At 37.1% G+C, this 27,568-nt stretch overlaps 2 protein-coding genes across 7 annotated transcripts; one reads left to right on the top strand and one right to left on the bottom strand.

Annotated features, from left to right (window-relative positions):
• Nucleotides 1-1,057: 1,057 nt before the first annotated feature.
• LOC135637154 (poly [ADP-ribose] polymerase 1-like) lies at nucleotides 1,058-15,777 on the bottom strand. 2 transcript variants are annotated; one of them, XM_065149629.1, is made up of 21 exons: nucleotides 15,545-15,777; nucleotides 14,428-14,477; nucleotides 14,052-14,232; nucleotides 11,727-11,913; nucleotides 11,244-11,547; nucleotides 10,446-10,523; nucleotides 10,090-10,285; nucleotides 9,855-10,016; nucleotides 9,628-9,688; nucleotides 9,425-9,488; nucleotides 9,071-9,328; nucleotides 6,922-7,159; nucleotides 6,722-6,834; nucleotides 6,565-6,641; nucleotides 6,288-6,448; nucleotides 4,043-4,234; nucleotides 3,846-3,954; nucleotides 3,022-3,104; nucleotides 2,007-2,144; nucleotides 1,666-1,848; nucleotides 1,281-1,470 (listed from the first exon to the last, which is right to left on the bottom strand). In XM_065149629.1, the coding sequence occupies exons 1-21, from the start codon at nucleotides 15,686-15,688 to the stop codon at nucleotides 1,423-1,425; spliced, it is 3,027 nt and encodes a 1,008-aa protein (XP_065005701.1). In that variant the 5' UTR covers nucleotides 15,689-15,777; the 3' UTR covers nucleotides 1,281-1,422. The 2 variants fall into 2 exon arrangements, with proteins under 2 accessions (XP_065005702.1, XP_065005701.1); XM_065149630.1 differs by lacking the exon at nucleotides 10,446-10,523 and having other exon boundaries at nucleotides 1,058-1,470.
• A 3,707-nt stretch (nucleotides 15,778-19,484) lies between these two features.
• On the top strand, nucleotides 19,485-24,566 carry LOC103982754 (protein RMD5 homolog). 5 transcript variants are annotated; one of them, XM_009399764.3, is made up of 4 exons: nucleotides 19,488-19,603; nucleotides 20,002-20,064; nucleotides 20,195-20,292; nucleotides 23,149-24,566. In XM_009399764.3, exon 4 carries the CDS (start codon nucleotides 23,186-23,188, stop codon nucleotides 24,341-24,343), a length of 1,158 nt encoding a protein of 385 aa, XP_009398039.2. In that variant the 5' UTR covers nucleotides 19,488-19,603; nucleotides 20,002-20,064; nucleotides 20,195-20,292; nucleotides 23,149-23,185; the 3' UTR covers nucleotides 24,344-24,566. The 5 variants fall into 5 exon arrangements, with proteins under 5 accessions (XP_018679851.2, XP_009398039.2, XP_018679850.2 ...); XM_018824305.2 differs by having other exon boundaries at nucleotides 20,002-20,079; XM_009399762.3 differs by having other exon boundaries at nucleotides 20,002-20,111.
• Nucleotides 24,567-27,568: the final 3,002 nt, after the last annotated feature.

Genomic DNA, 27,568 nt, shown 5'->3' with positions numbered 1-27,568 from the left:
AAAATGCCATGTCAGTTGTCTTTTCCTGCTTCACTCAATATTCTTCCAAACCAATTACTCTATGCAACTCCAAAGTTTAATATGTTGTTTTTATGAAGAAACAGTACATTAACAATCATGAACCATTCTTTTATTTTAGCATCACAAGCTAATCATGCTAGCATATGGTACTTCCTGACTGCAAATGATAGTACTATGAGACAAACTTTTCAATAATTGACTTCTATTGGGGAAGATGAAAGATTGATTGATAGATAGATATAAGAATAAAATAGTCAAGATGTTTACTCTTTTGGTTGGTGGGAGTATTTTAGGCATCCAAGGACAGCTGTGGTAGGCAAGTAGAAGCTTAAGTTCTTGGAAAGGACAAACAGGCCACTGTTTCTACATTAGAGAGAAAAGAATATTATGTTTAAGTTTATCGATTGAATTAAAAAAGACTATGAGTTAATTAGTCAATAAATCAATTTTTTTTCAAAGTATCTTTTCTTTTTGTGAAGAAACAGAATTCATCACTTAATTGTCACTATTAGTTCTGTAAAAGTTTATTCAGCAAATCGTAGAATGTAAGAATTTAAGCTTATAAGACGTCGGCATAATGACTTATAGTGTATGATGATATTACCAAAAATAAATAAAACATCAAAACAAAATGCCAATCGATAAAAGTCGATTGGTACAAACGGATGAAATATGAAGCCTTGGCAACATCAATGTCGAAAGGAGAGATGCTCATTTTTATAAACATCATTAAGAAATCATCTGCAATGTTGTCATCAACTCGTCAACTATCCATCTATTTTGAACAAAGATATATATATCAAAATGACTAATTCAATCAAATCAGATGTGCCGTTGAACAGAACAGCCGAACTATCAAATATCCATCATCAAAACAAGCCAACAAACCTAATTTTCGACATCTATAACAAAATTGTGAAGCACGAGTAATAATCCTTGCATTACATAAAGAAGTGTGTCAAAATGAAATGAGTCAGCGTTCAAATGACTAGTCCAAAACATCCTATCCGAAACATCCAAGTCTGATGCTGTTCGATAGAAGGCAAAAAAGAAACTGTCTAGCATAAGTAGGAGGCATGATCTCAAAATTATGCTTATCAGCAACTACAAGAGTGCTGGTATGTGCAGGATATGCGGCAGCAAGAGTGGAATATTAACATACGACGGCCAATTTACAAATAGGAACTTGGGGATGCATGCTGGACTTCCGAGAGGAACCAGCTGCTGCAAAACTAGCGTCAACGTTGAATCGCAATTTACAAAATAGAGCTTAGGGAACTAAAAGTGTTGATTGTATCAACATATTGATGCTTGGAACAGATGAAGCACCTAATACAAGGGGCCAATATCCTCCAACAAAAAGCTGATCCATATCCCCAAAGCATAGAACCCTCTTCATCCTCACCTCTTGTGATGGAACCTTACTTTCAACAAGAACTGCATCTTGACCTGTCAAATACCAAAATTCAAATTCTCAACAAAGGACTTGTGCACAATCCACCAGAAGAGAACTCAAATAAGCAGCTATCGGGTACCTTCGTTTGCAATAACAAAATTATTTAATTCAGTGTAAACAGCTACAATATATAATGGAAGACAAAGGATGTCTAATAATGTGAAATGGGAAGAGAAATGAAAACAAACCTGAGCAGTATCATAAACAATATACTCGTTGTAGAGTAATTCTGATGCACGAACCGATGATGGAACTGGCCTGCCACAAGGCACGACGACTTCGTCCTTCCACTTCACATGCTCCGACTCCAGAGGCACAGTCTTGCCCAATCCTTTGGTCGAAAGTTTTCCTTTCGGTGGCTTATCCATGTACTATGTAGAAGGGTGCATTTCTTGTTAATACAACAACAAAACACGCTAGCACCACACTCAATCAGTACTTATGCAGTATGATTGAGATTAAGTTGATTGTCAAATTATGCAATTATACAACAGAGAAAATGGTGGCGAGAAAGAGTTCAAGCAATCACCGTAGCTTTCTTGAGCTCATAGATCTCTCCTAGAGCAACCTCACTAAGAAGCATCAGACCTACAGGGTCTTTCTTGTCCACATAGCAATATTGTGCACTCTTACTTACTAGGTCAGCAAAGTAAATACCCTTGCCAAACTGTCACCAAAAAATGGAGAAAATATATTAACAAACAGCACATGACCATCACTAACAAATACACAGGAAAATGAAAAACATGTTAGCAATGCCTCAAAAAGTAAAATGCATGTTATCATGCTTGCTAGCTCAACAGTTACATACACATACACGTTTATGCAAAATAAAAACACACATAATTAGTAGACAAACACGAATAACAACACCCATGTATATCCAACACGACAAATCAGAACAGACAGCCAACCCAAATACAAAATCAATTTCGCTCCAACTGATTTGTTTGCAAGGTGTTCAGAATTGGATAGAGGCCTAACTGGATTCGAGTTGCAAAAAATTAGAATAAGCATAATTTCAGGGACATACATGATTTAGCTTCAACATTTCAGTCAATTACTTACAGTCATATATATAGGGAAGTGAATAGACCAGCTAATTGGTTAGCAAATTTTGTCAGGACTTCCAAGTCCACCTTTTTTGTGGAAGGGCAGCTTTTCTTTTGAGTTTTGTAAGCTTGCATCCTCAGATGAGGAGGGTGCTTTTTGTAGCCTTGCTTTTGCGTGAATAAATATTTTCTTCTTTCACAAAAAAAAACACAGTTTCCAAGCTGAGCCAGGCTTCCAAATGGAATTGGTAGAAACTTTTGCTCAACCTTGGAACCAAGCTCAGAAACCAAGCTCAAGTTTGACTTGCTTTCTGAACTGTACAGCATATTGCTACCTTGCAGACCCCTCATGACCACTGAGATAGCACATGTATATATAACATGCACATGCATACGTCTGCACAAGCACATGCGCCACACATGCATGAACACACACAGATGAGATGTATTATATATACACACAAATTCAGAGAGAGAGAGAGAGAGAGAGACCATGTAACCAGTTGCTGGAGCTTCTGGAGGTGCAATCCTCAAACCTTGGCTGAGAATGCCCACAAAGTTTGTCAACCTTGAACCTGTCATCAAGTAAACATATTCATGAAGCAGTGTTGCATGCATATAAACACAAGTATCAACAAGTACCCAAAGGTGACACACATCAAGCAGACAAAAGAAGATGCGAGACAAAGAAGAGTGATAATTTCCATGAAATTATGTTTTAATGTTATCATAATCTAGGATAGGATATATCATAATTTTGTTTCTAAAGAAGCCCGTTTAATGTTTTCATAATGTAGAATAATGAAGCCACACATCTAAAGGTTAGACTTTTCATGTCACCATATTAGTTGAAATATAACTTATAATAAAGAATATAAGCACCTGTATGTGATGAAGTAACTAATGCATGGATGCATATGGTAAAATTTGTGAAGTGGATGCAGGAGACCACCTAAGACACCTGTCAAGTTACAGAAAGGATGTATGCAAAAAAACATAACCAAGACAAATATCAGGTACTGTGTGATCCAACTCTCTAACCCTGTCACAGAACATCTACAGTCAAACATACATGGAACACATAGTTGTCATTACTTAACAACATGAAGGTATGCCCAGGGGTTATCTTGTTGAAATACATTGAGAGGAAATTTCTGTTCAGATAATTTCAAACAAGTCATGAATGTATCATTTAACCAACATCAAGGATATATATTGAATCATCCAATATTTATTTAAACAAGGTTTCACAAGTTGATAATAGCTATAATATTAAAGCATATGGGCAAACATAACCTTGAATAACTTTAACATACCATGCCACAGGAGCATCTTATTTTGTAATGTATCTCTGCGTGGTGCAAACTTATCAAATTCTCCTTCTCTTTCAAGAGCAAAAACTTCTTCAAGTTCAAGGGTCCAATCCTTGAATCAAGGAAAAGAAACACAAAGAAGAGTGTAAAAGTTCCATACAACTGAGGAAAGCTAATAGTTAGAGGGAAAAGCAACACACCTTGTGCGTAGGAGCATGTGTATTAAGAAGGTATTTCTCAACTAGCTGGTAATCTTCACTATCATGAAGCAGAGGAGTAATATCACATCGAAGCTTCTTGTACTTATCATCAAGAGACTCATCGTCATCTCCATCAAAACAAACCAGTCTGGAAGCTATTTCTATGTCTTGAAGAGCTTCAAGCATTTTCACCTACACGTGTAGAAATATCATTTTTCACTACAACATATTTTAATCAAACTTTCCCAATTGGTATTGCAGTCATAGTTTAAATAACTCAAAGAGGATATTGCAAGACCACAGGTTTCAATAAATTGAACAAAACTATTATCATCTTAACTTTCTCAAGTGGGAACCTCACCTAAAATTTCCGGTTACTTGTTATGATCAGTAGAACTTTCACGGTTCAAATTTACAAACCCTATAGAAGGGGGGGGAAGAAATTGTTGGAGGGAACATTGTTTATGTTCAGACAACAAGAGGAGATTTTAATAATCTCTTTTCTTCTCAAATCCAAATCCTAAAGTAATTCAATTCATGAATAATGTGCTCCAAGTACTGATTTGATAAGTATGGACTGTGTTGATGTTGGTCTTCCAGTTCCTCTTTTCTACATTGTTTGTTAATTAAATTCTACCTTCATAGTATATGACTTTATACAATATATGTGACATTTATACATTCAACATTGCGGACATCTTGAGATGCTATTGGATTTCTTAATTTCTCATGGTCTGTGTACTATCTTTGATCTTTATCTTAACAAAAATAACTCTCTTGTGATCTTAACTATTATAGTCTTCCCTTTCCAATTAGTAATAAGCAGGCCCAAACCAATCCTGGCTTCACCTCTTCTGCTAATAGCCTGTCTCAGATGCCCACTACAAAGGACTTGCAATACCATAGGCATAATCCATTAGGCATTACTGCTATCAAGAAAAAAAACCAGACTCAAGTGTGTGACATCAACTCATTTTTCATTCAGAAATTTCTACAAATTACTTTCAAAATTTCCACAAATTACTCATTTTGTCTAGTCATCGATCAGTTATACCAAGTAAAATAACTTGTATCTCTCTTTTACTATTGAATATTATTGCACTATGATGAAATATTGTTATCAAAGAAAGGTTTCGAGTCTCACTGAGTGAAAAACACACAAGCAATTAAAGAAAAGCACCCACACATGCTTAGCTTTGATTGGGTTCAGGTTAACCCAACAAAAAAATTATAATTGGTTGACTCAACAGTAAAATAAAAGAATCAAGGCCAACAAACAAAAGTAGATGAAATGGGAAAAGATCAGTAGTAAGATTTTCTAGAATCTTGTTCTATTTACAACAGTCACTGATACATAGATATTAATCAAAATTGATAGATTGTGAAATTAACTCAACAGACCAATAAAATGAGAAAGATCTTAAAAAATGTAAAAATATAATTGGCTATTAGGAACAAAGAAAAGAATTCTAAGATTTAACTAAAACTTCTGATTGTTCATACCATGGGTAGGCGTTTACAAATAACTATGACCTTTTTATATAAAGTTGTCTTTATTCGAGCTAAGAATGAATAGTAAGAATGTTATGTAAATTATAAGGCAACATGAATTAGGTTGCCCAATATATCTCAAGTTCTAAGTCATCAAACAACCTGATTATTTACTCCCATTACGTTCAATTTTCACTACCTTCACTTAGTTTCAACTCCCCATCCTCCTTGGTCTTCACTTTATTCCTTTTCATTTCCTAGATATCCAAGTCCCTTCGCACTCCTGCAATCTCTTCCCTTCTCCTTTTCTCACTATATGCCCAGGGGGACCAAGGAAGTTGACACAAGCTGGAACTTATCCTAAACCCTAGCTGCTCATTGACCAGGCCAGGTTTCAGTGGGACAATCTAGTTATATTGGCAAAACAATGATCCATACATAGCATTTTTAAGTTTCGTGGTCAGAATGGTAGATCCAGAAATAAAATCTGTACCTTATAGATCAAAATTATACAAATATATCCTGGTTCACAATGGCCAGTTATGGGTACAGCATAGGTGTGTATACCTCATACCAGGCCACAAGTAGTCAGTTGTCTCTATCAATCTATGACAAATATGAATAACAGATCAATAGCTCTACACCTATTAATGAAGTCTACAGCCGAATACGGAGACTAGAGATACAAAAAATATATAAAGGTAAGCTACTAAACTGCAATTGCTGATGATAGCATTTAAACTTGCTAGCTTACCTTTGCCTTGACATCATCTTCATGTCGTATGACATGAGGATGTATGGAAGGGATAAGAGTGAAAAAACGGTTGCTAGCATCAATGATCAAGCTCTCTTTGATAGCTGGATCATAGTCAGAATTACAAACCAAATTTTGTATCTCCGTTAATGCTTCAAATCCTGCAAAGGAAAAAGAATTCTAATATTACCTTAACGAAACCATTGTTCTAGAAAAAATATCTGGACTTCCAAACAACAGTATGGGTCATATTGCAGAAGCACATAAGAATATTTACCTTTTTGAATATTCTTCTTGGTTAGCTTTCCAAGCGGCATTTCAGACATATTTATCTCAAACTCCAACATAGCAGCCCTGAATGGTAATATATACACAGCATCTTAGGCATCTGACAAAATAAAAAACATTTGAAAAATTAAAAGAGCAACAATTACCTGTATGTTTCAACATTGAAAAGCATTTTCATTAAATCCATCAACTGAGGTGCAAGTTGGCTTTTCTTGTTGGTCAGATCTTTCTTTTTTGGAACTTGCTTGATGCCATAATCCTATTATAAGCAAGATTAACAGATCAAGAATAAAACAGGATATGTAGAGAAAACTTTGTAAAAAAGAATCATCCATAATCAACGCACAATATCGAGTGGATAAAATCTACCAGGTTGCTTCTCAAAATTGCGCTTCTGCTCCCATGCTTCCCATGGATTTCCTGTCTTTTCTAGAAATAAACGTTTAAATTCCTGAATAGCATCAGATTTTGACATCCCATCTAATTTGGTCCCTCCAATTTTATTATTACCAACTCGTCCCCACTTTCGAAAAACATAACAGCCCGATCCTTTATCTTCTTGGATAATCTGAAGGATGTAATAACTTCCAGCACCCGAAAGACAATAAGAGTTCATTTAGAAGCAAAATAAGTACAAGAATAGGCAAAGCAGAAGAACTATAGGAATATCACAGGCTCTTTTATGATATACATATGGCAATAATCCCGCAACACAAAACCATCAACAGATTTTGATATCACAAACATATCGCTTAAAATTTCATCATCTGTGCAAATCCTATGAAGCCAAAATAAAGAACTGAAGAATGTAATAGCTTCCCCTTCAGTAATAGCTTCCCTGATACTTTGAAAATTGGTGCTAGCATAAAGCTAAAATGCATGGATATGTTTTGTAATGTTGACAAGAATACCTGAAGAAAATAAATGCTAAACCAACAAATCTCTAAAAACTAGGACACAATATGGCTTGACACAGTCATATATATTACTATCATATTATATGCTAGTGTGCACCACTTAGAATTAGATACTCTATGGTAGTAATATATGTTTTGTATCAACCAAGGTTTCTAGTCCGGTTCGCCCAGTAGTTAGGAGTATGACTGTCAACTGTAATGCAGAATACTTCAAACCAGGCGGTCTGGTCCGTTTAAAACTGTTTTTGTTTTTTCTTTAAATGCCCGATGCTCTAGGACTCATGAGGAGGCGTGACTCTTGGCGAGGGTTTCCTTCCCATTGCTGCCCATGCACCCTCCGCCAGCCGATGCTACTATTGTACATCTCTTCTCGTTCTTCTACTCTTCTTCCTTCTTTTTCTTCCTCTTCCTTCTTCACATCAGTTTGCCGAAAGGGACTGGACCTATACCGGTCCAGCCATGGAACGCCATGGATCTAGTACCCGAAATAGGAACCTTGATGTCAACCATTCAAAAAAATCATATACTCCAAAGTCCAACCCATCTACACCCAAAAACCTATATTTAACACATTTAAAAGTCACAAGTTGATGATTCAGAAATCCTATTTTCCTATATAATCACTCAACATGAGTTGGTCACACATGTATCCTAGCACGTTTTGAGGTCTCCGATTTGTTTCCCCAAAGTATTTGATAAATGCCCATGTCCCTCAAACATTTCAAAGTATCAACACATTATAGGGATAAAAAGTCTCTATATTCTTAATGCAAGCATTATTTTAGCACTTGCTCCCTGGGCGTTGACCTTCATCTAAGATCTGATTCTCATATTTTATGTGGCTTTAGCTGTGGAAAATAGAATATCGTCATTTATCTCATGGTTTCCCAATACTTAATAGCTCCACTTGCTTTCGGGGCTGTATTAGCAAGCTGCCTCTCAGCACTTGTATGCACTTCCCTTTCCTCTCTTAGCAGTATTCTTTAGATTGACGAGGAAAATGATTTTTGATTGAGTTGAATGCACAAAATAGTTTACAATGTCAAAATATTTGGACATGTGGCTCTACTTCAGTCATTAGCTTTACGGTTTATTTTTCCTATGTATATGGAGTACTGCAGCTTAGGTAGTGTTTGGTTAAAGGGCAAAGTGACTATGTTAAATTATTGTAACCCAGCTAACTAAATTTAGCTCTGCCCCTTCTCTTTGTTTGGTTGCTAATCTAGCTAACTGAATTAATCTGAGACAGAAAAGAACGAGACAAATTTTAGGTTAGTTTTATCATCCCAAGTAATTTGGGTTAAACTCTTCTGACCAGCTTAAATTAGAATTTTAATGGGCTAAACAAATATGATGCACCACTTTAAGATCTCAACCTGAACCATATGCAGCTCTAATGTTTTAAACAAAGGGGTGTATATTATGCTTACTCCCAATATGGTACTCGTAATGCTGGCATATAGCAACCTCTCACACACACACATTGCATGATACTGAAATAGCAAAAGCCTTGTTCGGAAAAAATCAAGCTAAGTAGTAGGTGATCCAACTACAACAAGGTCTATACAAACAAATTACCTGTTTATACCAGTAGAAAGATCAGACATATTCAAAGTTGTATTATAGATGCTTTTTCCATCCTCCAAAATGTGGCCAGTATCCTGCAGACCAGAAGCCTCATGCACAGCACTTCTACCTTTCACTCTCACAGTGACGATGCCACTTCTAGATGTTTCTGCAAAATTCTCAATTTTGTATAAATCGAAGGGAAGCTTCTTCTGCTTTCTCATACATTCCTGAAGGTAGTCTACTCTAACAATAGGCAATTTCATCCTCCTGCAAAGTGGTAAACAACCATTGTGCACTTCAGTTTGTATCATACCCCACAAAGGTTAAAATGAATAGAGAGAGAGAGAGAGATCCACGGCTAACCTAGCTTTTCTCATTTCAGAGTCATCATTATCCACCTCGCCAACCCATATCAAACAACTAGTGTCTGCACAGATGAAACAAGTTCCAATAAGACAATCTACTGTTTGTTTTAGATATACTTTATGAACATCAATAAAGGTAACCGACTATAAAGGATAAGAGATGACATGGGTAATTCAGTTCAAACTGCAGAAAGAAAGAACCTTTGGCAATCTTCATATGAAATTTTACCCCAGCTGCCTCAAGTTTTGTCTTCAAATCTGCCTAAATACTCATTAACAAAAACAAAAGTATTTTTGATAAGGTATAATATTATTTAATGAAGCTGGAACAATCTCCACTTTTACAATATATATATATATATATATATGCTATAAAAGAAGGATTCAGCAAGAGGATCTAAAATCATAAACATGAGGAAAGAACTTACAAAATCTTCAGCGGATCCACCAGCAATAGCAACTTTTAAGTTTTCTAACTTTTCATCATTAGAAGGCTGAGATAGATTAGTTGCATGTCTACCTGAAGATTTACTTGTAGATGGAGGAGGAAGCACCCTTCCAGGTTTATTTGCCTTTTGAGACTTAAACCACTGCAAAGGTAGAATAAACTTGAGTTATAAGTAGCTAGAAGGTTGTGATTTGCTATGCATCAAATATGCATACCTTTATTAGGTATCCATTACTTGTTTCTTTTGGAATTTTCCACTTCGCTTTAAGACGCACAGGTTCAGTTGTTGTGTATGAACACTTGCTCCATGCTGACAAATAGCCATGACAGCGATACTGACCACCAGAGTAACACAGAGAACCAGAACAAATTGGGCAAGTACCCAGCGCTCCAAAAAGCATCCCATCAGCACTTTACAAGAAAGGAATGAAGTTCGTCAGGACTACATACCGGAAGTGAAATTAACAAAAAAAATTATTCTATCACACCATAGAACCAGAAACCCTGCCAATAGCATAAGAAACCTAAAATCTGCAGAAAACAATAGCAGATTTCCAGCCAGGATTTGTACCCATGAGGAGAGAGAGAGAGAGACAATGAGCGAAGAGGCCGAATCCTCAACCCTAGGAGTGTACATGCCGCCAGCAGCCTGCCATTGCAACATGCAAGACAATGAAAATAGTGTATTTGTGTGTTTATTTTGGGGAAGAGAGAAAGAAATGTGTCCACAATCTGCTATAATAGCAGTTCCATGTCTCCCATGGCAGTCCTCTACTTCAGTCTGGAAGGCGGAAGCAAGAAGGGAAGAGAGAAACAAGAGAGAAGAGAAATGGAGGAGAGAGACAGAGAGAGAGGAGTGAAAGCTGTGGGAAAGGGACAAAAAGAGGGAGGGGAAAACAAGTTGTGGAAGAGACGATGAGGGATGGAAGGGATCAGGAGTTTTACACAATCAAGATGTAACCAAACTAATCATCGTTCCTGTTCCTAAGAGCAAAAAAATAGACTTGAGAGTTGAGAGCACTGTGCCTTTTGACCAAGATACCATGTCAGATAACCGTAATTGAAATGTTATCTTTTTTTGTCAGTTTTACAGAGCCTATCTAGGGATACCATTGTACTTCAATGTCAGTCATGACACCACATGAGACCTATATTCTGTAATTAAAAAAAATAAAAAAAACAAGATGGATTAAAAGTTAAGGCAGATCATTTGAACATCCAAGATAATGCAGTTAATCACATTATGAATTAACTCAGTAGAGTAGACATTAACCCAGATGCATTCCATGTTTATTTAAAAACACTAACATAGCAAGAAACACTTCCAACGAAATATGAAGAAATGGCTGACAAACTAATGAAAACTAACCAACGGTCTCGCAGATCATATTCTGATCCCGTTGAATCTTGTCCATTAGCTTCAAGCATCTCCCTTAGCTCTGCTGTCGTCACATGTATCTTAAGCTGATCTTTAATATCCCACAACAGCTTGCTCTGCTCTTCCAATTTCTTCTCCAATCCAATGGTACTAAAATCACCATGATTAGGCTCATCTTTACTTCCATTGGTTGATGATTTACCTGCCGAATTGCGTTTTTCAGATTTAGAAACTTTTGTTTTCTGCTCATCACTCCCCACTGCCTTCCTTTTTGCACTTCTGGAAGTTACTTGATCTGAAAAAATTCAAAGATCATTTAATGATGAGAAACCAGTGGTGAAAATAAAAGGACAGATAAGTGATTTTTTGTCAAAATGAAGGAAGATGACTTAGTAATGATAGCTTAACTTGTTTTTCTACTTTTTTTTTCAAAAACATAAGAAGATCGCAAGGTAATGATGATAGCTCAAATACCTTCTGTCTTTTTAGATGTATCTTTTCTTGAAAATGCAGAAAGAGATTCTTTATCTTGAGGGGAAAGGCTGTCCCATCCTGAAATTTTTTCTAAACTGGTTGATGGAGACATCGTGGTAAAACAGTTGACATGGTGCCATGATATACCTCTGGCACCTTGGCCTTCAGCCTTAGTTGAAACACGAACCTGCCATGACAATACCAAAGGAAATCCTTGTGGGACCATCTTAATTTAATGAAAAAACAAATAGGACCTGATTAAAATTCTGAGACATGCCAGATAAGCAGAAAGATGCATCTTTAGTGAATAAACTTTAGATGACTCTTTCAAAACCAAAATATGGCATCTTATGATAAACAAAGATACTAATTTCAGAATTATTCTCAGAAACAGACTGAAGTGGAAGTTGTGTTGCATGAGGATGATAACAGATTGCTTCAACTTCTTCAAGATCCAAACATTTCCCCCACACCTAATGTTTCATTTTTGTGCCCTTCACTACTTGCTGGTTCAGCATTGACTTCTTGTTTGAGAAGGATATATTATTGTAAAAATTTCCGGCAATTGCTGCTATCAAAAACCAATATACTAAATAAAAATCAAAGAGCAAGGCAAAATTTAAGTTGTTTAAAATGTTATTTATATAGAAGAAGTCCTGATAATGATGCCATCAAATAAAATACAACATGAGGTATACAGTCAAGTAGTTACTGTAATAAGCATTTTGCTATTGACTATTATCCGAAAAAAAAATTGTCAGTCCTTCAAAGGAAACTATTTTGAAGGTCACTCCCATGCAAACGACAATTATATTCATATACACATCTCTCACATCAAGGATATTCAACTATGGGCATTTCTTCTTTAAATTTGTCAATTCATTATCCTTTTCTCTTCCATGACTGCTTGTACATCTTTTATCTTGTATGGACCGAAATTTACCAGTATAATGGCTGACCAGTTCACAGACCAAGCAATTTCAAACAGTTCAGTCTGGTACCAGGTGATAAGAACCAGACTTACCAGTCAATAAACTCACCAGTGGAGTTGTAGTGGACGCTAACTGGATGACTTATTTTTCCCTCTTCTCACCCTCCGCCACCACAGATCCCCCACCCTCGCCGACCCTCCGGTCACAACCACTCATCCACCACTACCACCACCCAACCATCGCTGACTGCCCTCACCGCTGTTGCCCTGCTCTGCTCGCCTGCCCTCTGTTGTGCTCTTTCCCACAATCACTGTTGTTCTACTCTACCTTAAAAAGCGAGTAGCTCTTTCTTTGTCATTGCCTCTCTTTTTGTCTGAGCTTGTAGTGCTCTGACAGATACCAACTCAAAACTTTACAATAACAATTCCACGCATCCCAATTCCCAATAGCAATATTTTTGTTCTGTCCTTTAGGAACACCCTCACTAGATGTAATTCGTCAATTTCTTGTATTTCGCTTGAAATCACAACTCAAGCCTTTTATATAAGCATATTGGGTTCTAAATCAAAAGGCTCAGATACCAATTGACAAACGATGATGGCAAAATAAAGAAAAAAAAGAGGTTGAACTGGGACGACAATTAAGGAACAAAAGAAAGGATAATAGAAAAAAAGAGAAAAAATAGATAGAATGACAACCTAGAACGGGCAGCTCTACAGCAATGTGCAAGGACCGAGAAACAAAAGTAAGTACACAAGAAGTGGAGGGAACTGAGAATCCTGGGAGTAGAGGAAAATCCTTGTAGTAGAGGACATCCTAGCTCTTCCCAGGTAAACGAACTGCCTAAACCAAGACCTATACTGTCATGGTCATCATAACATCCTCTTTTCCTATCCAAATCACTGAAGGAAGGCCTTCATGCATTAACATTATGAACCAGCATAATTCTGATCTAAAATCAGTATTATAGTCTGACTTTTAAAAACAATGTACTGTGAAAACCCCATTATTTTGCAAATTTAAAAAAAATCACATGAGATAAATGGGCCACTTATGCCATGAACATATGCAAATTGCATATGCCCACATGTCACAAATGATCATCTTTGAGAAACCATTGACAAAAAGTGACTTCAGACCATAGAGATGTAAAACAAATTCACTTAGGCACATACACGAAGGAAGATGAACTCTTGACACAAGTTACTTTAAGCACAGTCCAGGCATTCATTCCCATCATATACAACAAATTTGTCCCACTGTACAAATAGTACGAAGCATGCTCAGCAGCAAAAGTTTGAATGTTGTTTCTAACTTGGATATACGATATTATTATAAGAAAGCAACTTAAAAGGCAATATGAAAATTAAATAATTCATTCAAAATTACCAACCGTTCCTTTTGTAATCTTCTGGCTGCAATGCCTACAAGTAGCACGAGATGTTTGAGAAACTTCAATGGCACATTCACTGTTGGCAACTGTAGTAGAAGTTGAGGATCCATCCTCAACATACTTTCTTATGCTTTTCTGATCCTCCCATCGAAGCAAGTCTATACCCTCAACATCATCAAGGCTGGTGATGATAATCAAGATCCACAGTCAATTCCGAAGTATAAACTGAATTGCCAAACTAGTATGATACTAATATAAAATGCATTGGAGGTAAATCAGAATTCAAGGGCAATTAAATCACAAATCAAGAGCTAACTTATAATTAACCAAGCATTATAATGTGTTGACCAATAAAAATCAAAATCATAATACATACGATTTTATCTGGTTTTGTTTCTTGAAGATACAACCAGCATGATTCCACATCTGAACCAAAACAAAACTCCATCAGTGTTTCAAGAAAACCTGTAATGAGCATAAATACATGTGGATGCTCGATAAAATTTTCCTTTAATGGCAACTAAAAGCTTATCATAATCACAGAATGCATACATTTCATTGTCATTCTCGATTTGCAAATTACAATCATGAAAGCAACCAATCATGCATCCAGTGTAGCAAAGCAGGATTCAGAATTACTGACATACTAGCAAATAAACAAAGCTGTTACTGTGATGTTTAAGCACAGGAGCAGTGGTCAACCTTGATCTATTAAAGGTTGTCTCCATTTCTTCAACTAAATTTTATAGATGTATAAAATGAATAGTGTCGATACATATAATTGACAAGATAAACAATACAAGTTTATGGAAACCATATAGTGAAATGGAGTTGAAATGTATAATCAACACAGAAAATTGTAGTTTTACAGTTTTTATCTCGAGTACAAACGGGAATCGATTGTATCTGTCTAGAAGTTCAAAACACATTAGTATGAACCCAAACAACTCGTGATAAATGGACAACAATCACCATTAATATCAGGTATATTTGCATCAGGCGCTAACTCCACTAGCCTTTTTACATTTTGTGTGTGTGTGTGTGTGTTGAGTTAGAAGAAAGAGTCCAGCAAGCCCTCGCTCTTCGAGTAAAGTCGCAGTAATGACTACGATCTCCATAAGGAAAGTGAAAGGCAATATATAGAAGTATCTACTGCAAAATCATCATAAGAAAAGACACAAAGATCAAAGGTTTTTTTTCTATAACGCACGACATAAAGAAGCTAATGAGTTTTCCATAAAAGAAAAAAAATGAAAAATGCAACAAAAAGACCTGAAGAAAAGTGACAAAACACAGCGTTATATAAAAAATATATTTCAGAAAATACATAAATCCAACAAAAAAACAATTTTCCCGATGAGAAAATAGGCGAAAGCAGAACAAACAAGAACAAGAAACTGCAGGCAAGCGTTAGCAAAGATTCAACTTTTCGCAGCAGGAAACCATAATGACGACCAAAACTCCCATAAAAAAGCCAGGGCGGTCGTCGTTACCGGCATGTATCCATCGAACTGGGTGGCAGCGACCATCTTGCCGAGGCGGAGCTGGTCCCTGTCGATGGGGCTCTTGCAGGTCTTGCACGACGACCGCCCAGACTTGGCGTACTCGGCCTTCCATGGCTTCGGGGGGTTCGCCATCGCCGGCGATTCGATCCAGCGCTCGTCACGGGCCGAGGCACCGAAGGGTTTGCGAAGTGTCTCTTCCTCAGAGGGTTTGTTTCGTTCATTGCGCGAAATCCCCGATATGTCCTCTTTCATCCGGGAGAGGCCATCTGAACCGGCGGCACGTGTCGGTGGGAAGTGGTCTCCCACACGTGTGTAGTTCACATTAAACACATTTGTTATGCTAAACACACATTTATACGTACGCTACGTACTTCACGAATATTAATGTCCACGTGGCGTTCCAGAGCTCACTACTTATCACCCTGATGTGCGATTTATTCATCAATTGCCACTGAATTATTTGGAATAGTAGAGAGACTTCGTTGCATGTAAAGAAGATGGTAATAAAGAGTGTATTTTAATGGTCTTCTGCTCTCCAACATTTCAATCCGACCAAATTCATCGAATCATTAATCATTAGTTAGACCAACTGATCAATTGATAGAATTACATGTCCGATGATATATATATACATATATACATATATATATGTATGTATATATACATACATATATATATATGTATATATATATGCATACATATATATATATATATATATATATATATATATATGTATGCATACATATATATATATATATATGCATACATATATATATATATATATATATATATATATATATATATATATATAGTTTGAAATCATCTTTTATGATTTAGATTTGATTAATTTCAATTAAGTCAAGTTAATTTAGAATTATCTTGAATCAATTTGAACTTATCAAATCCATCTAATTTAATTAACTATAAATTCAAACCAATAAAGTGAGAGAAATTTTGACTATGCCAAATAGTATTAGCCTATACCAAATCAACTTACTTGAGCATGGGACACGTCACATGTGTGTCGTACATGCTTGTCTTGAGTAGCAAGTTGGGTTGAGATATAATGAACTAAACAAAGGGGTGACAATATATATAGCATTAGTCACATAGCTCGATATCTTAGTTTCATGGGTTGGGCAGAGTCTCACCCACGAGTTAGGCTAAGCATTACTACTGAACTAAGATATGCCTTGACTCGCAAGTTAGGTTGTGTTTAATCAAGGGTATGCTTAACTATATGGGTTGTGCTATACCTAAGCACATAGGTTGGATTATACATGATCACATAAATTGAGTTATGCTTAGTCACATCAGTTGTGTCTTATCATGCTATATGGGGTGCATTATGCATGACACAAACCGGATTGTATCTAACCATACGAGCTGAATCATATTTGATTACATAGGCTGAATTATGCCTAACTATATATACTAAGTCATATATGGTCATATGCGTTAGGTTATGTCTAATCACATGGATTAAGTTGTACCTACTCATATGAGGTTATGCTTGACCACATATGTTAGGTAATACCTAACCATTGTTAGGAAATCTTTGGGTGGCATCACAAATGCAGTGGAAAAATAGAAAATAAAATCCTATATTTTCAAAAGAAGGTTTCATCATCGTGTGAAGATTGGTGCGTAAAAATCTACTGTCAAAAAATTATATGTATAAGAAAGATGTATTATTTAAAGATATCATATATCCTTGAAATCTTGTATATCTGGATATGATGAAGGAGGTCAAGTGTCCTCCTCTCTAGTGGTGATCCACATGGCAAGGGCTACAAAAATGCTCCTCAAATCGCTGTTCAAATCTTCTCACTATGCGCACCATGCAATCAAGAAGGTCGACCCTTCTTGTTGTCCACATGCCGGACTGCTAGTTGAGGAGGAGAATAGGATGTGACAGCCAAAAGGGGTCTAGTCTATGGTTTTTTGGTTCCTCATATTTACAAAGTCCTCTTATCAACTTAACCATAATGGATCCTACCCTTTCGGGTATTAAATCTTCATCCAACTATCCAAGCCTCTTAGATTAGTATCCAGTAATCTCTCATTGGCTCTTATTAGATCTCATCTACATGATCTAATAATTCAATGACTTATTGGATATCCAATAAGATATGGGTTCCAACGAATATCTTATATTTGAACCTATAATCATTGTAACACCTACCATATATGTGTGACCCTTTAGGCACAATATCGAGCTGGTCATGAGTCATACTTATCAGAACTCATTCTAGCTCAATGAATTATTATCTCCATAATAATTCACTCGACTCATCGACTGTGGACGTACTAGACCACTATATCGCAGTTCTCAGACGATACAGAGGAATCCAATCTATTAAACATGTCTGTCTTTAGTTATAGTATATTTATAGTCCCTCATTCATGGAATATCCCAAAGATAGTATTATGGGTATAGTATTGTTATGTCTATATGGTTTTTACTCAAGTCTCGCTCTAATCGAATTTTCCTGGAGAACTATTTCTCTCTCAATCCGAATTGTCGTAGTCAGGGATTTGCTTGAACAAAAATACATGGAATATTCCTCTTATGACACCTAGAGTATATGATCTTCTATCAATACTTAGTTTTCCTCTTAAGGTCGGCTGCCACTCCCGATAACTGGTTATACTATATCTGAAACTTTCATACCTATAAGTCCGGTATTAAAAAAGTTAAGTACTCATATAAGACATCATTGGTGTCTCGTTATTTGACAATGAGGTATCATCAACCATCCAACATTCTTTGAGCGGATAAATTAGTGAACTTATTCTCCAATGAGCATCTACACTATATCCTTAGTGTTCCCACATGAGCAGCTATGATACAAATTGTCTCCATCATATGATCGGGATTATTTAGGATCTGCATTTAATTATAAATCGATCTCATTATCGTGATCTCATCACGATCGATTCTTATTGCACAAATCCATAAACATCACAATATATACAATAGACATTATAAAGTGAAAAAAATATCAAATAAATAATAAGTAAAAAGAGTATGTATCATGTCACACTATCACTCACGCGATTAATTTGTAGGATACTTATGACTAGCAATGGATTGAGTTATACTTGACTACAAGGGCTAAGATAATCAATCAACTCAACTCAAGTCAAACTCGACCCCTCTTATTAAAAAAGATTTTATTATTTTAAAAATATTATAAAAAATAATTAATCTCAAATCCATTCTTTATTATTCATGATTTTAAATTTAAAATTAATTAAATCATAAAATTGAAACATAAATATGTCATATTAAATGAATTAGCACTAATACTAAATTAATTAATCATTTTAACATCATAATTTAATAATAATAATTATTATAAAATCTTAAAATTAATATATTATTATGAATAAAAAAATTAATATAAAAAAATAAATATATGAATAAAAATTGATATGAAAATAATATGGGATCATATCTAAGATTCTCTTATTCTAGAATCTTCTTCTCAATTCTCATATGTAATAATTTAATTTTTATTTTTAGTTTCTTTTTTATTTTCCTTTTATATATAAAAATAGAATTATAATATTTATTTCTTATGATTCACATATAAAAATAAATTCTAAATTATTTACTTTCTAAAAATCACATCATTCATTAGAAAATAAATCAATTAATAATTTAATTAAATAATAAAATTTATCTTATCTATATGATTAAGAAAAATTAATTTTAATTATTTCCTTAATTATATTATTCAAATAAAAAAGTTAATAATTTAAATAAAGTAATATATTATTTATGATAATTTGAGTTATACTAAGGGAGAAAAAAGTATCGATGATTATATATATATATATATATATATATATAAGGATAAATTTGAAATTTGCGATATATATTTCTTCATCACCTTCTTTTTAAATATACACACTCTTACATCCCAAGAGCATACCTATCCTCTCACGCAACACCTGTTCTCCCCATTGTGCCCCCTCTTCCCTTCTCGCTTGTTCCTCCTCCGGACGCCTTTTTCATCGTCGCCGACCTCCAAGCCAAGCGTAACCTCCTTCCTCCCCCCTCTCTTTGCCCATTATTTTTCTTTACCTGTTCCTTCTTTAATCCATCTATTGAGATCAAGAACCGAATTCTTGATGTCGGATTGATGGGTTTTGTTACTGCCCGTTTCTTGACGCTGGGTGTAGGGAGATCGATCAAGGATTTCTTCCTTCTTTGACTTCTATCCCTGTTTGTTTGATCGATTTCCTCTTGGTTTTATTCTCCATCTAATTTGGTTCAGTAGATTCTGTCAGTGTTTGCATTGTTTCGTTTCTTGTTGCTTTTCTTCTCAATGCCGATTATTACTTTGGCTTTAGATGGTTGTGGGTCTTTTGTTAGGTTGATGGTAATTAGGCTCGTTGGATGTAAAAATGAAAGAAATTTGCTTAATGTATTGCAGTACTTTTTGAAGCCTGTGCAAGTTGAGCGGTCTGTTGTCACCGAAGGGTCTGTTGGAATTTACGTGAAGATCCTCTTTGTAGCTTGATGACATCTGAATTCATCCATTTTGTATAAACTAGTTATATGGTTGTCTAGGTTACTAATTTATCATTCTTATTACTTATTTTAGCTGCACATTTTCTCATATGCAGGCCCGTTTAGCTTCTTAAGTTTTATCCTAGCGATTCAGATATAACATTTGGCATTTGGCAACCCAGTGCGCTTCATCGTAGAGAGGGTTTTCTTGGTGGTATGTTTCACATTGCATATTTCATCCAGCCTCTATATTTCTTTCTTTTACCACTGGAACTGATTCTCGCTATGTACTTCTGCTCCTTAATTAGTGATGCTGACAACTGAGGCAACTATATGTTACACCTTGAGCTGATAAGCAGTTATGTTATTTAAGAGTCAGTATAGATGGAACACGAGCTGTATTGGAACCCATTATACCTGCACCTTATGTTTGCATATGCCTTTTCATTTCTTGGTAGCTTGAACTTGTCTGTGATGATGACATTTTGCTGCATTGTGGTTATGGTTGGTAATATCGATTGGGGTCATTGTGAGATATCCTTTCGGGACGGTTGCATCTCCTCCTTGGATTGCTTCAGTTTTACGTTATGGCACCATATTGTTCTTAAAAGAGCCCCTTCAGCTGCTCTGCTAGCATGTCATTAGCATTGTTTCTGCAGCAGATTTCTCTCTTTGTGAATTATGTATTTGTTTCTGCTGCTTCTTCAAGTATTTTCCCAGTTCAGTTTACTTCATTTCTAGTAAAATCCATGCATATGTTATCCCTCTCTTCTACTTAGCCTGTTATCTCTAGTTGTATGTTGCTCTCCGTTTTTCTCTTTCCTGTGACATGTACCATCCTATAATAATCGGGTAAGTTGCAATGAACTCGCAACTCATATTGTATGAATTTTTCATTGATTATACATTGTGTACATGGATTATCATAAGCAACTCTAAAACTGCCAAATTTGATCATATATAGAGATATACTGATGTGCATCATGCTTCACATCATTGCATACCAAGTAGCCAAATTAAATATGAGAAAAAAGAGACAGATGGAAGGAGAAGGGGTTATAAGTTTCAACTAAAGAAAATGTTGTAGTCCTTGTTTGTATTCATTTATGAAGATTTTGACTCAGCTACAGAAACAGGGGTGGCCAAAATAGAATCTCAGTCAAAGAAAACTACTAAAACTTTTATTCTAGAATTTATCCTCGAAGAAAAGGTGTAACATGTGCATACAGCAAAAGTCACTAATAATTACACATTTCACAGGATAAACCAAAAATAGAGAAAAATATGCAAATTTAGTTTATATATTAAAAGTAATTGATTATGGAGAAAAATGTTGGTAGAGGTAAAAGTTAGATGGATAATCAAATACAATCCAGGAATTAATTGGTCTAAGCACATATGTAAACTTTGATTTGTACCTGTTCTTGATTGTCAATCATGGATGCAAACTCATGTGAATTGGCTCTTATACTCCCAGCAAATTTTCTAGCATACCAAGTCAGTCATGTTCAGTCCAAATCTTAGACTTTTTTGGGCTTGTGATTAGCTTGGTGTTTAGATTTTTCTAGCCCCACTGATTTTTCTATGTAAAGAGCATTTCTATATCCATCAATATTTACAGTCCCCAGTGATATGCAGATCCTTCAAAATCATTTTGATAATCAAGTACCTTTAAAGGCAGCCATTAACAAACATCACCAGACCTGTTTATGTGCTTTTGGTGTCAGCCCTGCAGACATCGACTCTGCTAAAACTCTTGTCCACCTCACAGGGTTCTAAGAATAAAATGGACCTCTTCTTTAACATAACTTCTTCTTTGCTTATTTTTGACATTGTTTGCCCTCCATGTAAATCTCATACTTATTTCTTCTGCAAATTTTATCTTAGGCACATCAAAGCTTGTCTTTTCTAAAATCTAGAGGTAGGCTATGCATCAGTCAGCTTTCCCTGTTCATTCTGCCCTAATCTTACTTAGTTACTTGAGTTTCTCCAGAACGCAATGTAGTCAAAGGCGCTAGATACCAAGGTGCCAAAATGCCTAATGCACTAGGTGCTTGCCTGAGCGAAACGAGGTGTTCTCGAATACTATAATTTTAAAATTATTTATCATGATTGATAAAAAAACTGTATTAATACTAGCAGATACAAAATTCACATGTTATATTAATAACGATATTAAAGTATTAGCACAGAAGGAGAAGGAAGATGAGAGGAGCTTGGTTGGATGGCTGTGGGAGACTCCCAATTTTTTGGTGGTGAGACATCTGGTTCAATTGAACCATTGATGAAATTGGGGATACTTACGCTTGGCACAGCCGGAGACTCACGTTGTTGGTATTCTATTTAGAAGTTTTTTTCTTGCCTGCTTAGTGGTAGATAAATGAGTTGCAGGAGAAGTCTCAGGGTTACAAAATGAGAGAACATGATTTTGGATAAGGTTGGGGTCTGATTTATTGGTGTCAGTGACTGCAGATTTTCATCTGAATTGTGAATCACATCAGCCGAATTTCAAAATCTTGTTCGAAGGGATCAATCCAATTTAGACTGGGATTGGCTAATATTTTAAAGGTCCATTCAATGTATTGGGCAACACAAGGTGAGGCTTATGTGTACTCCTTGCATGATCAAGGCTGGAAGTTTATCATACTCATTTTATAGGAGAATTTGGAAAGCGTAGAATTCTTCTTGTGTGCAGCATTTATGGGATGTCTCATAAAAGCTAGTTTGTAGTTACAGCATTGTTAAACACATTGCAAAGGGATGTGTGGCTTGGTTCCAACATGTATGATGCATTTCCAAATCAACAACAAATGGTTTCAGGTCTAGCTTTGCGAAAAGTAGAACTGGTGTAAGGACTTATCTGACCATGCGCTTCAACTAGTGGTATTTGCTGAAAAAAATAGTTCTGTATTTGTGTTGTATAGTTTTATTATTCATTGTCCCATCCCAAAGCCATAAAGATATTTTCGAGACGATTGTATTAATTGCACAATCCTTTTAACAAAATATTGCTCATTTTTTTGAATTGTGCATCTGCTGAAGTGGTTGATAGATGATTGCTATGATGCAGGTGCTGAACTGGAGGATTTATTCACTGCTAGGAATAAATGGAGTTAAATATGGTACATGATGTATTTGACCGAGTTGCTAAGAAGCAGAAGCTTTTGTCTTCTAGAACTCAAGAACTCATTGACCAAGTTGGATGTGAGATTGAGCAGGCAAAGTTGAAGATGCAGCCGATTGAGAGTACTACTGGCTGTACTGATCCAAAATCTATACTGGTTGATCTGAAGACCAAACTGAATGAGATTGCACCATTAAACCAATTAGAAGGACTCCAGAAGGAGCTGAACTTTGGACTTGGAAAATATGTCAAAACACTTGAGAAGTGTTTCAATTCAGATATATCAAAAGCACATCGAAAAGTTGACTTTGATGTCCACATAGTAAATCAGATTATTGCAACCCACTTCTACCGCCATGGCATGTTCAATATCGGTGACTGCTTCATAAGAGAAGCAAACGAGCCAGAAGCTGCAGCCATTAAATCTGCTTTCCTGGAGATGCATGAAATAGTCGAGGCTATGAGGTGTAGGAACCTTGAACCTGCTCTTTGCTGGGCTTCCAAGCAGAGTGAATGGTTATTGCACAATGGTTCTAGTCTTGAACTGAAGCTTCACCAACTGCAGTTTGTAGAGATACTACAGAACGGAAGCAGAAATGAGGCTCTCACTTATGCAAGGACTCGTCTGGCCCCTTTTGCTCCGGTGCACATGGTCACATTCCAAAAGTTGATGGCCTGTCTGTTATGGGCTGGTAAGATCCACCAGTCCCCATACGCTGACTTCATGTCGCCTAGTCACTGGGAGACTGTAGCTGAGGAGTTCATGCAACGGTTCTGCAGCCTGCTGGGCCAGTCTTATCAAAGCCCACTTGGTGTGACAATAGCAGCAGGCATTCAAGGGCTGCCGGTGCTGCTGAAGATAGAAAGTGTGATGGCTACTAAGAAGCAGGAGTGGCTGACGATGACAGAGCTCCCTGTTCCAGTGGACCTGGGAAGGGAGTTCCATTTTCACTCAATCTTCATTTGCCCAGTGCTGAAAGAGCAAGGGAGTGATGAGAACCCTCCGATGATGATTCCATGTGGGCATGTGCTCTCCAAGCAGTCGATAGTGAAGCTCTCCAAGAACAGTACACGAGCTTTCAAGTGTCCTTACTGTCCATCGGAGGCGACCGTGGCCCAATCTAGGCAACTTTACTTTTAGGTGTTGGGCAGGCTTCTTGTGGCTGTCGTGCAGCTCGGGTGTAATATGCTGTTGTATCTTGTCTCAGGATTGGTTGTGCTGTAATGTGGGGAAAATGGCTATGACCTTTTGGTACCTTTGGTTCGAAATCTCCTGATATTTAATCGAGATCTTCGGAAAGTTCTGTTCATCCCGAGATATCATTATCCTGATTCTGGATGTTGTATACATGTGCTTCTTCAGGTTTATTGTGTCTCATTGATCTCCTCTTGTTGCTTTCTCTTTGACAGCTTTGGTTGCCTGGCTTGTTTGACATGGTTATGTGCAGAAGCTTCATTTTCCGACCTCTGTTTCTGTTTCCATTTAGGTAATCGTTTCGACTGCCACCGTGATGCAAATGAATCAACTTGGGTCGTGTTCCAACTGCGAACTGGAGGCAACGGTGTTAACAGATCCTGAATCGACCTTCTCTGAATCGTTATTGAAGGCGTCCACAATCGTCAACGGTGTTACACCCCATCGGAGGACACAAGTTTGAGTCATTAATGTTCTTGCTAACTCCCAGGGCGATTTGGAGATCGAGAATCCTCATATCTTTCGACACCCGATCGCTCGAGGATTTAAGGTAAAACAAGAAAGGAGATATTTTTGGTCTCTTCCTGTTGTAGTTTTTGGTTATCGCGTAGCTAACATGATTCAGATTGATTTGATTTCATTGCAAGTTCAATGTTAAGCCAATGGATGGATATTCGATAATGACTCTTTGATACGTAAAACAAAGATAATGAGGATTTATGTAAGATTGTGTGGCGTCATAGAGTCGTCAACTATTGCCTTCATGTTGGCATTCGAGTGAGTGTCGTTTTGACGTTGGGCATTTGAGTGAGTGAGTGAGTGTCGTTTTGATGTCGGGATATCCGTGTGTCAGTTTTCTGTCACTTTCAATTTTTCTTTTTCCTCCATTTGCTTTTTATTGAAATCAGTGGATGTTCTTAGGGTTCTCACCTTCGAGTGCTTCTGATAGGATGGAACTATATCAGATGATTTAAGTCCTGTTTTGGTTCCATTGTTTTAAGAAGGTATCCATCGTCGGTGGACAAATTATGTGAGGTATTAATGCAGATAACATTGGTGATTCAGTTTAGAGGATTAATCTGCTATGTTCTTCGTATAAGGCTTTATGTTTCCAGAGAAACGTGTTGCTAAAAAGCACACAAATACTTACTCTATTTTTTTGACTTCATTTTGGAGCATCCAAATGATGTTGAAATGCTCTAAGATAACATCGTGATGCACTGCTGACAAGTTCTCTTCAAGCTCGAGTCGCAATGCACCTCCCACAACACTCAATCCTATATAGCTTTTGTCCACTACAGATCGGTAAAGTTTGACTGCAACTGGTGTTGTGTTGTGCGCAGCGCGGGGAGAGGTTCGACAGCAAGCGACGGTCGCATGCAATGGCTACCTGCGTCGCTCAAGCGACGGGCGCTGTTGTGCAGCAGCCCAAGCGTCGCTCGAGCTGCCTTGGTCGTAGGCGGTTGCAATACCGCCGCCTACGGCTGCTGCAGCGATGCCGCTGCCTTAGACGGGCGCTGTATCGGTGCCTTTTGATCGGCAGCTGCAGCGATGTGACTGCGGCGGCGTTTGCTGGCCGCGGCCGACGTTGACCGGACACCGAAGTCTGCGGTTCCCAACGGCTGCGCGGCGGACAAGTGAGAGCAGCAATGTTCATACTAATTGTTCGCTTCGTAGAAAGCATTCTTGATTTGATGTTACAAGGAAGAATCGTGTCTTCCTTTTTGGGTTGATGAGAAGCTACTCAACGCGTCTTCTGAAACTCTGATTACTTATTACTTATGTATGAGAAGATTGACGAGCACAACGCTCTCTTTTGGACACTGGTTATGCTGCATCATGGAAACCATTTCTAGGACTGTAAGGACAAGATGGCAACCCAATGGCTCAAACGAATCATCAACATCAGACAACACAAAAGACATGGCACAGAGGCTGTGAATTCAACAAAGCCATCCATTTCCAAGAAACAGCAACGAAATCAGCTTGCGTTCGTTGCATCTTATTATGCATTCATAGGGAGAATAGTAGTGGAGAAGGAAACACACAAGAAGAAGCATGCTTTACCTTCTTCCCATGAGTGCCCCACGAAGAGCTTCTACATCACCAGGAAAGTTGGAATTCATATGCCAAAGGTTTCAAGTTGCCCTACAAACTTGCTATTGCATAGCTTCCACCTCTCGTCAAGAAGTCAGTGAAGACCTTATTAGAAGAGGAAAAGGCAACGATATCATTATCGTTACTACTACGATTACCATTGCCACTGCAACTGGCTTCCGCGGAACTCCGCGTCGGCGGAGGACGGCGAGGCCGTCGCGTCACATGACTGGATGATGAATCACGTGGGGGTGGCTTACAGAGGAGGATCGAGACGTCTCTTCGGGTGGACATATATAAACGTGAGGGATGGCATCTTCCGGGGGATATGCTGGGCGTGAATGACACCACCTTCCTTGGCTTTTGCTTTGTCTTCGTCCTTCTCTGCTTTTGTGCGGCATATGCTAAGTAGGTTCCTTCGCCTTTTCCTTCCTCTTTTGCTTTGTCCTTTAGGAAAAGGTGGATGTCACGGCCGTCCACCAATGTGCAGTTCAGGTGGAGTGGGAGCCCTTTGCCCATTGGCCTTCAAGTCGAGCTTCGTTCTTGCAGCAAGTGGTTGATCACGTTGTCGTTAGATTTGGGAACACATGTGAACCGCGTATTGTTTTTCCTTTTTTCCTTTAAATTTCCTTTTGATAAGGGAATAATGATAGTATCCGCCTAGAGAATTTTTGGGTACTACTAAGCTAAATCTAAGAATCTATCAAGACGAAGAGAGAAACCAACAACTACTCGTTAATGCCAATATTTTAGAGGTATTATTTTTGTATCTCGGATCTTGATTTATTTTATTTTATTTTTATTGCGAAGAAGCAATCTTATCATTGTACTAAGTCTCGTAAAAGATTTCATTAGATTATTTCGTTACAAAATTACTATAGTTCCAAAATGCCTCGATTCTGTTCATTCTAGCAGTCTAGTGTGCTATTTAATCGTCTTCTCTAAAACAATAGAGTAGGAAGCATATTGCGAAGCAGAAGTTGACGGCACCAGCAAAGATGATGGATGGTCCATAAAGTAGAGATCTTCCATAAGTGAGAGCACCAACTCCGGACTTCTGTAGTCATAGTGAGA

Source organism: Musa acuminata, chromosome BXJ3-4 (assembly GCF_036884655.1).
Source record: "Musa acuminata AAA Group cultivar baxijiao chromosome BXJ3-4, Cavendish_Baxijiao_AAA, whole genome shotgun sequence".
Taxonomy (NCBI): domain Eukaryota; kingdom Viridiplantae; phylum Streptophyta; class Magnoliopsida; order Zingiberales; family Musaceae; genus Musa; species Musa acuminata.
The sequence above is the reverse complement of the archived record's forward strand: the minus strand, read 5'-3'. Positions and strand labels throughout refer to the sequence as shown.